The sequence below is a fragment of the Oryza brachyantha genome, chromosome 1 (assembly GCF_000231095.2).
Source record: "Oryza brachyantha chromosome 1, ObraRS2, whole genome shotgun sequence".
NCBI lineage: Eukaryota > Viridiplantae > Streptophyta > Magnoliopsida > Poales > Poaceae > Oryza > Oryza brachyantha.
Genome location: NC_023163.2, coordinates 21279184 through 21290981, shown reverse-complemented (window position 1 = coordinate 21290981; position 11798 = coordinate 21279184). Strand labels below are relative to the sequence as shown.

Here is an 11798-nt window from a genome sequence, read left to right as displayed (position 1 = left end):
GCGACACCATCAGCAAGCCGCACATGACAACGGGAGGAGGAGACGACGAACGGCAGGCAGCAGGCTTAGCTGCAGTCCACACTACACGATCGCAAAGCGCATGCTCGTGTGACAGAGGATTGCCAGTCTCTGCCTTCAACCCAGAGCCAGGTTGTGGGTGCCGAATAGAATAACGAGATCACACGCAGCCACGTCAGCCGTCAGTGTCAGCGACCAGCCACAAGTGATCAGTCGTGTAAAAGGGTTGGTGTCTTGGTGATTGTAAAAAGAGACAAAACAATACTACTCATGCAGGTGCTTGCAGATGTGGAGGAACGGTTGACCGGATTTGATCAGTAGCCAGGATCAGCGAACGAATGACGGAATGAGGCCACGGCAACGCCAAGTGCCGGCAGCCAAAAAGCGGCGATGTCGGTGCGCGCGAATCGAACAGTCACACTGAAGAAATGTGCAAGGGAGAGACAGAGATAGAAGAAAGAAGAAAGAAGAAAACAAGCATGAGAATGCAGCACACGTCTAGGCTCGAACTGTCTTTTGGTAGCTGGCACAACAAAGACACCAACTCACGCGGCCAGCACAAACCCCCTCTCCTTAATCACACACCAAGCATGAGATTACATACACTTAATCAGCCCGTCCACTGCACGCAACCAGCTGGAATGTTTCAGAGAATCAACCAACACATCTCAACAAGGGAAGCAACTAAACCCCAACTAGCTAGACTCTCTGCAGATCGAATTAAAGAATCGAGTTCCAAGCGATGAACATGAGATAACAAATGCAATGGTCAAAAAGGGTGAGGGTTCAGAGATGCAAGGGCATGCCACTGATACACATGGAGACAAATAACCGGCAAGAAGAAAAAAAAAGCCTGAGCAGAAAACCAAGAGCATCCGTGGTCATGAAATCCTGTAATATCCTCCTGAGCCGAAAGGTGAGGTTGAAAATGAAAATCTATTTCAAAATTCGAACAAGGGGGAGCAGTAGATGACACTGTATACAGTTGGCTAGCTAGAAAAGTCAAGGGTAGATGAATCCAAAAGAAGATTAAGCAGCCTCCAGGGAGAAAGAATTCACAGGCGTCTCTGCAAAACCTCACAGCTCTCTGCTTTTCTCTCTTTTTTTTTTTTCTGTTCCTGCTTGCTTTGTATTGCCCTCTGTCTTTCGCTGTAGCACGCCCTGTGGCCCCACCAGCCTGTGTCAGATGAGCCACCGAACCCCTGCAAAATCGGCGGCTTACCGAAAATTTTTGAACCCAAAAGCTCTCTTTTTCTCCTTCTTTCCTCTCGGGCTTAGCCGACCACCATGCCACCGCGATGGCATTGTCTCCGGGCGGCTAGGTGACCCTCCGCTGGGAAGTCGAATTCGGGGCGGCCGAGGAACCGCCGCATCGCGGCGAGGGCTGGACCACGCACGTCGCGCTCCCACGTGGCGGCCTCGGCGGCGCGTCCTGCGCCGGAGAGCCGCGCGCGTATGGTGGCCGTGGCGTCGAGGCGGCGGACGGGCCAGCCCCAAACGTCAGCCATGCGTCGGATCTTGCCGACCTGGACGGCCGCGAGGACACGCGTGTTGGCCTTGATCTCGTCTATCGCCGCGTCGAGGCTCTTGCGCCCGGCGAAGTAGTCGCCGAGCTCCGGCACGCCGATGGCCTTGCCCAGGCCGGCGTGCGACGCCCGCTCCGAGGCCGACGTCGTCGCGAAGTATTCCTGGAGCTCCTCGACCATGCCCTCGCCCACCATGTCGTCCACGCGCCGGTCGAGGTATTCGTCGAGAACCGCGTCGTCGACGTCGACCCAGAGGAGGCAGCACGGGAACCGGAGCGCCGGCCGGTACCCGACATCCAAGTCCGCGAACGGGTCACGCGGCGCGGCGTCGAGGCTGTCAGCGAGGAGGGCGTGGATGAGCGAGTTGGACCCGCCGGCCACGACGGGCACGAGGCCGCGCGACGCGATGCTGGCCGCAGTGGCGGCGGCGAGCGAGCGGAACGACGCCGCCGGCAGCTCCCCTGCGTCGGCGCGGACGGCCCCGAGGAGGTGGTGCGGGACGCCCCGACGGTCGGCCAGCGGCACCTTGTTGGTGGTGACGTCGAGGCCTGCATAGAGCTGGATCTTGTCGGCGTTCACCACCTCGCCGCCGAGCTCCTGCGCCGCGTCGATGGAAAGCTTGGTCTTTCCCGTGCCCGTGGCGCCGACGATCACCACCATCCCCGCGCGCCCCGAGAACGCCGTGGTTGCCACCCCGGTGCGCCCAGAGCAGGAGCAGCAGCAACCGTCCCCGACCCCGGCTCTGCTCCGCTCCATTCTCACACTGACCCGACGTGGCCGCTTCTGGGAGCTAGCTTCCCTCCCGACGCCAGCGACGGCCGTGGCCGCCATAGATGACCGCACGACGGTGCCGATCCTCGCGACGAGACTGCTCATATAGCCGGCCCACCCAATCACTCACCGAGCGAACCCCAGTCGCCTCAGCACACTAGCGCGCAGCAGGAGGCTCGCTTATATAGGCTTGATCGCTCTACTCGTGTACTGGCTTCCGTCCCTAAATATATTTAGACGCTGTTACTTTTTAATACACGTTTAACTATTTATTTTATTTAAAAAATTTACATAATTACTATTTTTTTATATTTTTTTATTTATTGTTAAGTATACTTTTATGTATATATATATAACTTTATATATTTTAAAAAGATTAAATAAGACAAATGATCAAACGTGTATTAAAAAAAAGTTAGCGGCGATAAACATTTAAATATGGAGGAGAGAGGGAGAATGTCTGATATAATAAACATCGGCCGGACGCTGCTTGTTGAGCTGACGCTAACATTTTTATCACTGGGTCCTTATGTCATAGATATATGGAGGCCCATCATAAACAGCAGGTGATAAATATATTATGTGCCATTTCTAAAAGTGGCAAAAGGTTAAATGCCCCGTGGTTGTGGCATGCAGTCAAGAACGCTTGGTTTAGGGTCTATTTAGTTTCTAAAAGTTTTTCTTAAAAATATCAAATCAAATATTTGAATATTTAAATATAGCATTAAATATAGATGGAAATAAAAACTAATTGTATAATCATAGGGGAAATCATGAGACGAATCTTTTAAGTCTTAGCCATAAGTGCTACAGTAACCAAGATGTGCTAATAATGGATTAATTAGGCTCAAAAGATTAGTCTCGCGGTTTCTAATGTGAGTTAAAATTTGTTTTTTCATTCGTATCCGAAAACCCCTTACGATATTCAGTCAAACGTTCGACGTGATCCTTTCACCAAAGTTTTTACCAACTAAACAAGGACTTATATATAACCCAGGGCCTCAGGCAAAGGGACAAGGTACTCGCCATGAGTGCGAAGGCACGCTCCTGCTGCAGTTCCATTCGCTGCTTTGTTTTCATCTCACCGGGAGAAAGAGAAAGAAAGGCTGGCCGATCGCTCAGGGGAATAAGAATAAGAAGCAGCAGCCTTTTGCCCCCCACCCCCTCCTCCTCCCCCTCCGTCGCGAGGAGAGAAAAAAATAACCGGAGCCACATCGCTCGTGGAAGACAAGCCGTCCACGCCACCGTGGGCGCGCGGACCGAGCGGCGTGTCCGTCGTGCGGCCTCCGCGGCGTCGTCGACCGGTCGCTGCCATGCCATGACACGCGCCAACTTGTGCCCGATCGAAGGGAGCACGCAGCGCAGGCGTGTGCGCTGAAAAGAAAGCACGCCCCTGTCACCTGTGAACCGATGAGGCAATGCCGAGCGTTGGGGACTCGACCACGCCAATGTGTGCCTGACCAATATGCATCATGGTTTCTTGGTTCTGGTTGCAAAACGTACGTCGCACAGATGCAAGTGTGGGAGCATTTGCAGAAACTGCTTCCCAAGTTGGTCCCGGCCGTGTTAAGTACTGTTACGTTTCTAGTAATGGAAATGGGGGAGGGCCTTGCTCCTTTCTAGCTTAAAAAAAGAAAAGAATTGTTGGCTCCGGTCGATCGGTCCGTCGCCATCCACTTGCTGCTGACTTGCTGGTCCTTGCCTCCTTCCCCTGCCCGCTTCTTCTCACTGTCACTCCCGGCAGTTAAAACCCACTTGATGGCAGTATACGGCAGCGTCTAGCATCTGGGACATGGTTTACTTAACTTATACCGCGGTAACCAGTCAAACCGCCGTGGCAGTTTGATTCGAACAAAGTTTGATCAAATGCAAAAAAAAAAAGTGAAAAAACACAAAAAATTCTGGTGATACAAATAGACTTGTAGATCAATCTGGTGATAAAATTTTGTGGAAACAACTTTTGTATGATCAAAATTTATGACAAAACAATTTAAATATAATAAAGATGAAAAAAAATAATCCAAGAATGATATTGCTCATTCAAGCTCAAGTTCAGAAAATCATATCGATTATATCGAAACCATTTGGTGTAAAAACACCACATTTATAACCTATAAATGAGACAATACAAAGGTTCTAAATGGTTGACTAAGACATTTTCGACTTGGCTCTTCAACAACTAAGATAATCTATAGCTTTCTATAATGGAAGCTAAACAATTCAGGGCTTTTGGAAAAAAAAAACTGGAAAATTTGATATAACTTCATCGACCTTGATCTGGGCCACTGATGTGTCCGAAACAAGTACGACCAGGTTAATATTCCCTCCATTCTACATTATAAGATTTTCTGAACTTGTCTAGATTTATTTATATGCTAATGAATCTAGGCATATATACAAAACATATACATTAATATATAGATAAATTTAGGTGACCCAAAAAGTCTTATAATATGGAACGGAAGTAGTAGTTTATAGAAGAGGATTAGTCAGGGGTAGGGACAGCAACAAGATTGAGGATGATAGGTTGATCATCACCCATGCAAGACCTTGGCTGTAGCAGGAGAGAAATGGAAGAGGTAGTAACAGTTTCTCCAGTCTCAATGGCCTTTTAAAGATCGAACTCGGATTGAAGCCTTGAGGCAAGAACAGAATAGCACCTGGTGGTTCTGAGTTAGCTAAACTTCACACACGACCTACTGTATTTGGTTCATAGCCACGGTTTACCACGCTAAAGTTAGATGTGTCATAATTTGTTAGATAAGTATTTAGTTAGTTGCTATGATTGTGGTAAGATGAACTTGATTAATTCACTGTTCCATATGTCATAGGCCTATTTTTAGCGAAATGTATCACAACTACAGCCACAATTTACATGTCTGCTTGCTACATCTTGACAAAGGTAGCCTTAAACCAAACCAGCTCTTACTCCTTAGTGTTGTCTAAATTTGAATGGTTGTGAGTGAAGTGTAAGGTCATGTTCTTCTACACAAATTATTCTTAGCATTTTCTTTGACTTTTACGTACTTTCCAAACCGTTAAATGATGTGTTTTTTGAAAAGTTTTTTATACACAAATTCATAATCTCACATATTTTCTAAAATAGATTTTCAACTTTATATTAGTTAATTTCATTCTTTATACCATTAAGGGCCTGTTCGGTAGGAGGCAGGGGTAGATAAGTTATCTGGAGCGAAAAACGTAGTAATAGATTAGTATATAATTAATTAATTATTAAAAAATATAAAATAGATTAATATGATTTTTTAAAACAACTTTCCTATAAAAAAATTTCGTAAAAAATACACCGTTTAGCAGTTTGGGAAGCATGCGCACGGAAAACGAGAGGGGTAAGATAATTTACCGGGGCTCCCGAACACGGCCTAAATAGCTGTCATAAAATTAGATAATATTTTATCTTGTGTACCTGACTTTGGATGTGAGCCTGGATGGAGATATATTTTAAAAAAACAATCCTAGAAAAGTCACCGTTTTCCTATGAAATACTTGTGACTTATATATATATATGTATGTATATATATATATATATATATATATATATGTATGTATATATATATATATATATATATATATATATATATATATATATATATATATATAAGTGAGACTATATATGGCAAGGCATCATGTCAAATGCTAGTAGTATGTCAACTCATGACACAAATAATCAAACTTAATTTGATTTATTGTATACTAACAAATACATATACATAAAATAAAAAAGAAGCAAAGAAATGTATCTTGTGAGTTCATAACTTGTTTCTAATTTTATATAGTTGCCTTTAATTTTGATTCAACATATAAATAGTCTGTAGCCCATAATTGAAAAGACAAATGTTATATGTAAGAAATACTCAATTATATCATTTCAGCTATGGAGGCTTGTATTGATGAAAGAATAATTGTAGGGACGTTGACAACGGTCTGTACTTATTATTGTATGACGAACACCATCAAGTACAATTGAGTGCGTTTCTAGTAGGTATAATAAAAACTCTGTCAAATGTAAAGGCTAAAGGATATTTTTGGTGTAGCAATATATTTTTTTCTAATGAAATGCCCAATAGTTAGCTGTAAGTCTGTGCATTCCATTTTTTTTTCTCATATGTGTAGAAGAGACAAGTGGGAATCTAGAGAATGGTCAGTGTGAAAGAATCAACTCTACGCAATTGGACTGGGCTACCAAAGTATACCTCCTTTTTAAAAAGAATTATGGCAAGAACATTTTACATCCATTAAAGAAGCTAGATATGCATATCTATCGGCCTATATGCGGGGAATACGAGGGGCTTGATGTACATTGGGACCATTTAGGGCATTCTCAACCCATGACACTAGATATGATTTCTATAAACTTCCCATCATCAAGAAACTAGTACTAGACACTACTTTTTCAATACAAACACTACTATTCCACACTTAAATTTAATGCTACTTATATCACATGATATCTTGGATGTTGTGTAAAAATCATGTCTCATGCAAGACATAGTTTCATTCTCTTTCCTCATTTATTCAATTGCCACATCATTTTTTATCCTATGTGGCAACTTATTTAATGCTATGAACACCATCCTAGTCATTGGGTTGGGAATGCCCTAAGTATTAAATATAGATTATTAATAAAACCCACCACATACTTTGGACTATTTTATGAGAGGAATCTATTGAGCCTAACTAGTCCATGATTAGCGAATATCATGCTACAGTAAACATTTGCTAATCGTAGCTTAATTAGGCTTAAAAATTTGTTTAATGAAATAGCCTTTATTTATGTAATTAGTTTTGTTATCAGTTTATATTTAATACTCCTAATTAACGTCTAAACATCCGATGTGATAAGTGACTATAAAAGAATCCCTGAATCTAAACAGCTACTAAGGAGAGAAAGGATACCTCGTCGTGCACACATCTGTAACCCATTATTACTTTTTGTCATCTCACATGCATTTCTTGCAAATTGGGGAATAATAGAATATGTACACTATGCTCACTAGTATAGTTGACTTCAACTAATAGGGTAAAACACAAAAACAAAACAAAATTAGGGAAGTAAAGAAAGAGTGGAGCCTAAAAGGTAGGTCAATCAAATGCAATTATGCAAGTGGAAATGCCTGAAAGCGAAAGGTGAAAAGCTTGGAAGTCACTTTTTCTCTGCAATTTGATCATAAGCCCTAATACTTCCTTCTTATCATAATATTTCTCCATGCCCAACCTATAATACTTCCAAGACAAACTAGCTGCAAAACATGCAAACTGTAAATACATCTTTTGCAACAGAAAAAAAGGGGTGAAATGTGAATAATGTTATGGAAAGTTCTCCCTACTCACTACATGGAAAAATATTATGAAAGTAAAATTATGAGTAAATAGACAAACATTGTGAAACATATGTTTATACCCTCTTAGCGACAGAGTGGACAAATTTGTATTGAAATTGTCATGGAATGCACGGTACGATAATATATATATATATATATATATATATATATATATATATATATATATATATATATATATATATATAGACACACACACACATACATATAGACACACACACACAAAAGAGTCTGCAGTGCTGTTTAAAATAAATTGAAGGAGTATGCAAGTGTATGTCAAAGATTCAAGAGGATAAAACACAATGACATAAAGGGTCTCTCGCCAATGATAAAAATCTCATTTGATGGGGTGGGTAATTAATTAGTGGCAATATGAAAATAGTTGCAAGTATGGAAGTGTAACAAAAGTATTTTCTAGAACCCAGAATTTTTGTGCTCAGTTGAGGAGCACTTTTAACCAACATTAGTTAATTGGTGCATACCTTGAACCATGTTGCTATGTTAATATTTGAGACTTATCCATCAAAATAGATGAGAACATCATGCAATTTTATGGAAAATTTGCATGACGAAATGTAACCCTGTGACTTCGGCTTACCATATTCAAATAACTGAAGTTGATAGCCATGATTTGTCTTCTTGTTCATACATTAATGCTTTATTTGGAGCATGGAATTTTTTTGTCCAACTTTGCCGAAATTACTGAACTATATTGTTTTTAGAGATTTTCACGGGTTTCAACATGATGAGGAGTGCCTTGCTTGTACTTTTCTTATACTTAGCACTTCTGTTAATTCTCACAATTCGGGGAGAAAGTACCAGTCCATTTGCACAAAGAAATAACCCTTTTTTTTTGGCTAATGCCAATTGGTGCCTGGAGTATCTACCCACTTTAAACGAATGTATTATCAGCATGTACTTCTTCTGGTTGTTTCCGCTGGTTTCACATAATGGGGTATCCATCTACTCTATTAGAGGAAGGTGGTTTTCTGAGTGAAAAAACAAAATATATTTATAAATAAAAATTAATTTACGAATATAACTTTTCTATAAATATGTATTCTTATTGATCTAAAAGTAAAGGCTGAAAAATAAACTATGATAAAAAACGTCGAAATTAACTTCAAATTTATGGTTGAAAATTTATTTTTTTTAGCTTATAAGTATGAACATAAGTGAAAATATGAGCCTGAAAAATATTCACCTCGTTGCCTATGCTTAGTAACGGGGATTGCACTAGCAATTTCGCAAACAAGAGTACCGAATATTGTTATCATGGATATTTCGTTAAGAACAATATTTATGAAATTAAATACTATGTTGCATTGTGGTATATATCTCTTCTAGAAACTAACATAATTTGTACCGTATCATCTTTAGAACAAAACCTAAACTCTTTGTTTTATATTATAAGACATTTTAGCCTTAACTAGATTCATGCATTGATGCACATATATAATATGTATATATGTCTAAATTCATTAGCTTTTATATAAATCTAGCTAAAGCTAAAAAATTTTATACCATAGAATAGAAGGAGTAGCTTTTAAAATATAAGTATTTCTAGGTTATTTAGTATAGACTTAAAATATGTCAAAAATATCCTTTTAGTCATTTCAATGGTTAAATTTTGAATTGATTAAATTCCCTTTCTAAGCATTTGATTGGCTCTAGAATCATTGAAATGATTAAAATCATATAAATCAATACATAAAAACTTATATTATGGTAAAAAATAAATTTTAAGAATGTTTATATTTTGGAACAGAGAGTAATAAAACTATACAGTTTGGCCACTCTCTTAATCAACCGCATAGGTGATGTTTATTCCATGTCTATGTCAACTTTCTATCTAAATGGAAGATTCATCTTACAGTGGTGCATCAATGCGCTCCCGTCCCTGCATAAAAGAGAACCCCTAGCTAAACGAATAGTGTATCGAGGCGGATTGTGCCTCTCAGCAGCTGGGACTCGATGTAATCAGTTAATCACGGGGATACCGAATATGACATGCATGTGCGTTTTCATAATGGTTAGTACGTACGTGCGAGTAGACGTTATGAGCACCTACGTTTATCGTGTGTTTTGGTAGAAAACTATTTTGTCAAACGCATGCATGCATTGACACTATAGCTTAGGAGAAATAATGCATTTGCATGGCTTAGGAGAATGCTAGGCGCCGCTGGATCTCGGGCAAAATATGAGGAAATTCATTTGCATGACTTAGGGGAAGCCAAAGAAGAGTGCACAGTAGAGCCTACGACGAAAGTATAAAAATATTATAGCTGCAATATTGGCGTCATTGTTTACAGACTTTTTAACTGTTCCACTCACATAAACAGTGATTCTCTGCTATAGAGGATCTGAACCCACCCACAACACATTATACCTTTCCACCGATTCCCGGCACTGCAAGCGAGTCTCACTCATGGCCGGGTAGCTACCTAGCTAGCTAGATAGCGCGCAGCAGCTGGTATTCCGATCCCTATATATCCCTCTCACGCCGTCCTTCGCCGTGGTGGTGCACAACGAATAATCTGATCGCCGTCTTCTTTTTTTTTCCGATCGATCGATGGATAGATCGATACGATCGACGTACCAACGTAGCCGCCCCCACCACCACGCGCGACGGCGCTTTCTAGTACTCCGGGCGCGCCGGCCGGCCGGCCCCAGCGTTTCCACCCTCAATATCGCTCGCTCCATCGTCCACAGCTGATCGATGCGACGGCGCCGGCCTTTCATGGATCGATGCAGCTGATCTCTGCCTGCTCGCCCAGGAGCTTGATAGCAATGGCCAGTTGATTAAGCGAAAAGCGCACACACATATATAAGATCCGTGCATGCTGATGAATATATGCTAGCGCGTAGCTAGCATTAGTGCCGCCTCCACTGGGTGTTCTCGAGCATTCTCAGCAGCTTATTCAAATTGCATCATCCATATTGTCATTTAGATAACCATCTAAAATAGATTTTCTATTCATACCCGTCATCATTTCTCTTATGTTAGTATTGTTCTACCTCTTGCGATCGGGTGTTGAAATATAAAAGAAAGAGAGAGAATATTTATTTTTTGAGTTTCTCTTTCCAATATGGATGATGCTTTATATTTGGATGATGTGATAAAGTACCTGCTGGAGCAACATTTTTCCTCTCACATACGCTAGCTACTGAAAGCTCTGGTTAGAACTTGGGAAACCAGAAAAGTGGTGGGAAGATTATATATGAGCAAATCTCGAGGAGCCAATTGAACATCAATCCTTAGTAAAAGAACCTTGTCAAAGCATAATAGCGAACCAATTGTACCTCCACTGCATTGGCGCAGGTCACCATTGATGGCCCCCAATTAAAAGTTATTTGTGACGGGTAATGTGTTGGTCAATGATAACTTCATCTCACCTCTAACAGGTGGAGGCTCATCACTTCTAACGATTTCACAAACAGGTTTATACTTTTAGCCTATCACTGCTAGCAATCTCACCATCGGGTTTGTAGTTTTAGTTTGTCAATGTTGCAAATAATCCAGCTAATAAAAATAAAAATAATAGAAAAAAATCTAGAAACCCTAGCTCCCCGGTAAAAGATTCCCACAAAATTCACATCCACAGCAAAATTTTCCCATGTATCGCTGATCACCCTCTTCGCATGGAAAGGGAGGAGTCCCATGCTGTAATCTTTGGTGTCATCAATGAGGTGCTCTGTAAGTCCGTCATCGTCCCGACAGATGTCGGTGTGCTCATCTTCAACTCCAGCCTCCTTAGCCTAATGTTGTCCTTTACCTCGCTCATTGTCAAGCACTATAGGATGAGGCTCAACATCTTTGCCCACAACCTCAGCGGCATGGATAAGGTTACTTGTGACAGGCTTTATTTTAAAGTTGTCGGAGGTATACAACCTGTCAGTGATAAGACTATCTATAACGGAGCACTAGGCCTAGTCATAGATAACCTATCTTGGTTAAGAGGATCTGGCCTAGTGTTCTTTCCTCACTAGTCAATACTAAGAATTTTGGTAAAGTCATGAATGCTGATATTTTTCTAGTTTCTTTTCTTTTTCAAAAACTTAATATGTTGTTAGCATCAGAATGTCTTGAACTCAAGTCCTAAATATCGGTTCAATTTAATAC

General features: G+C 41.3%; 1 protein-coding gene across 1 annotated transcript; it reads right to left on the bottom strand.

Moving 5' to 3' along the window:
• Positions 1 to 1118: 1118 nt before the first annotated feature.
• LOC107303714 (adenylate isopentenyltransferase-like) lies at positions 1119 to 2494 on the bottom strand. Its single transcript, XM_040528650.1, has one exon. The coding sequence runs from the start codon at positions 2418 to 2420 to the stop codon at positions 1293 to 1295; it is 1128 nt and encodes a 375-aa protein (XP_040384584.1). The 5' UTR covers positions 2421 to 2494; the 3' UTR covers positions 1119 to 1292.
• Between the last annotated feature and the right edge of the window lie 9304 nt (positions 2495 to 11798).

Coding starts and splice junctions, on each gene's coding strand:
- LOC107303714 (XM_040528650.1), bottom strand. CDS start 2,420: ATGAGCAGTCTCGTCGCGAGGATCGGCACCGTCGTGCGGTCATCTATG.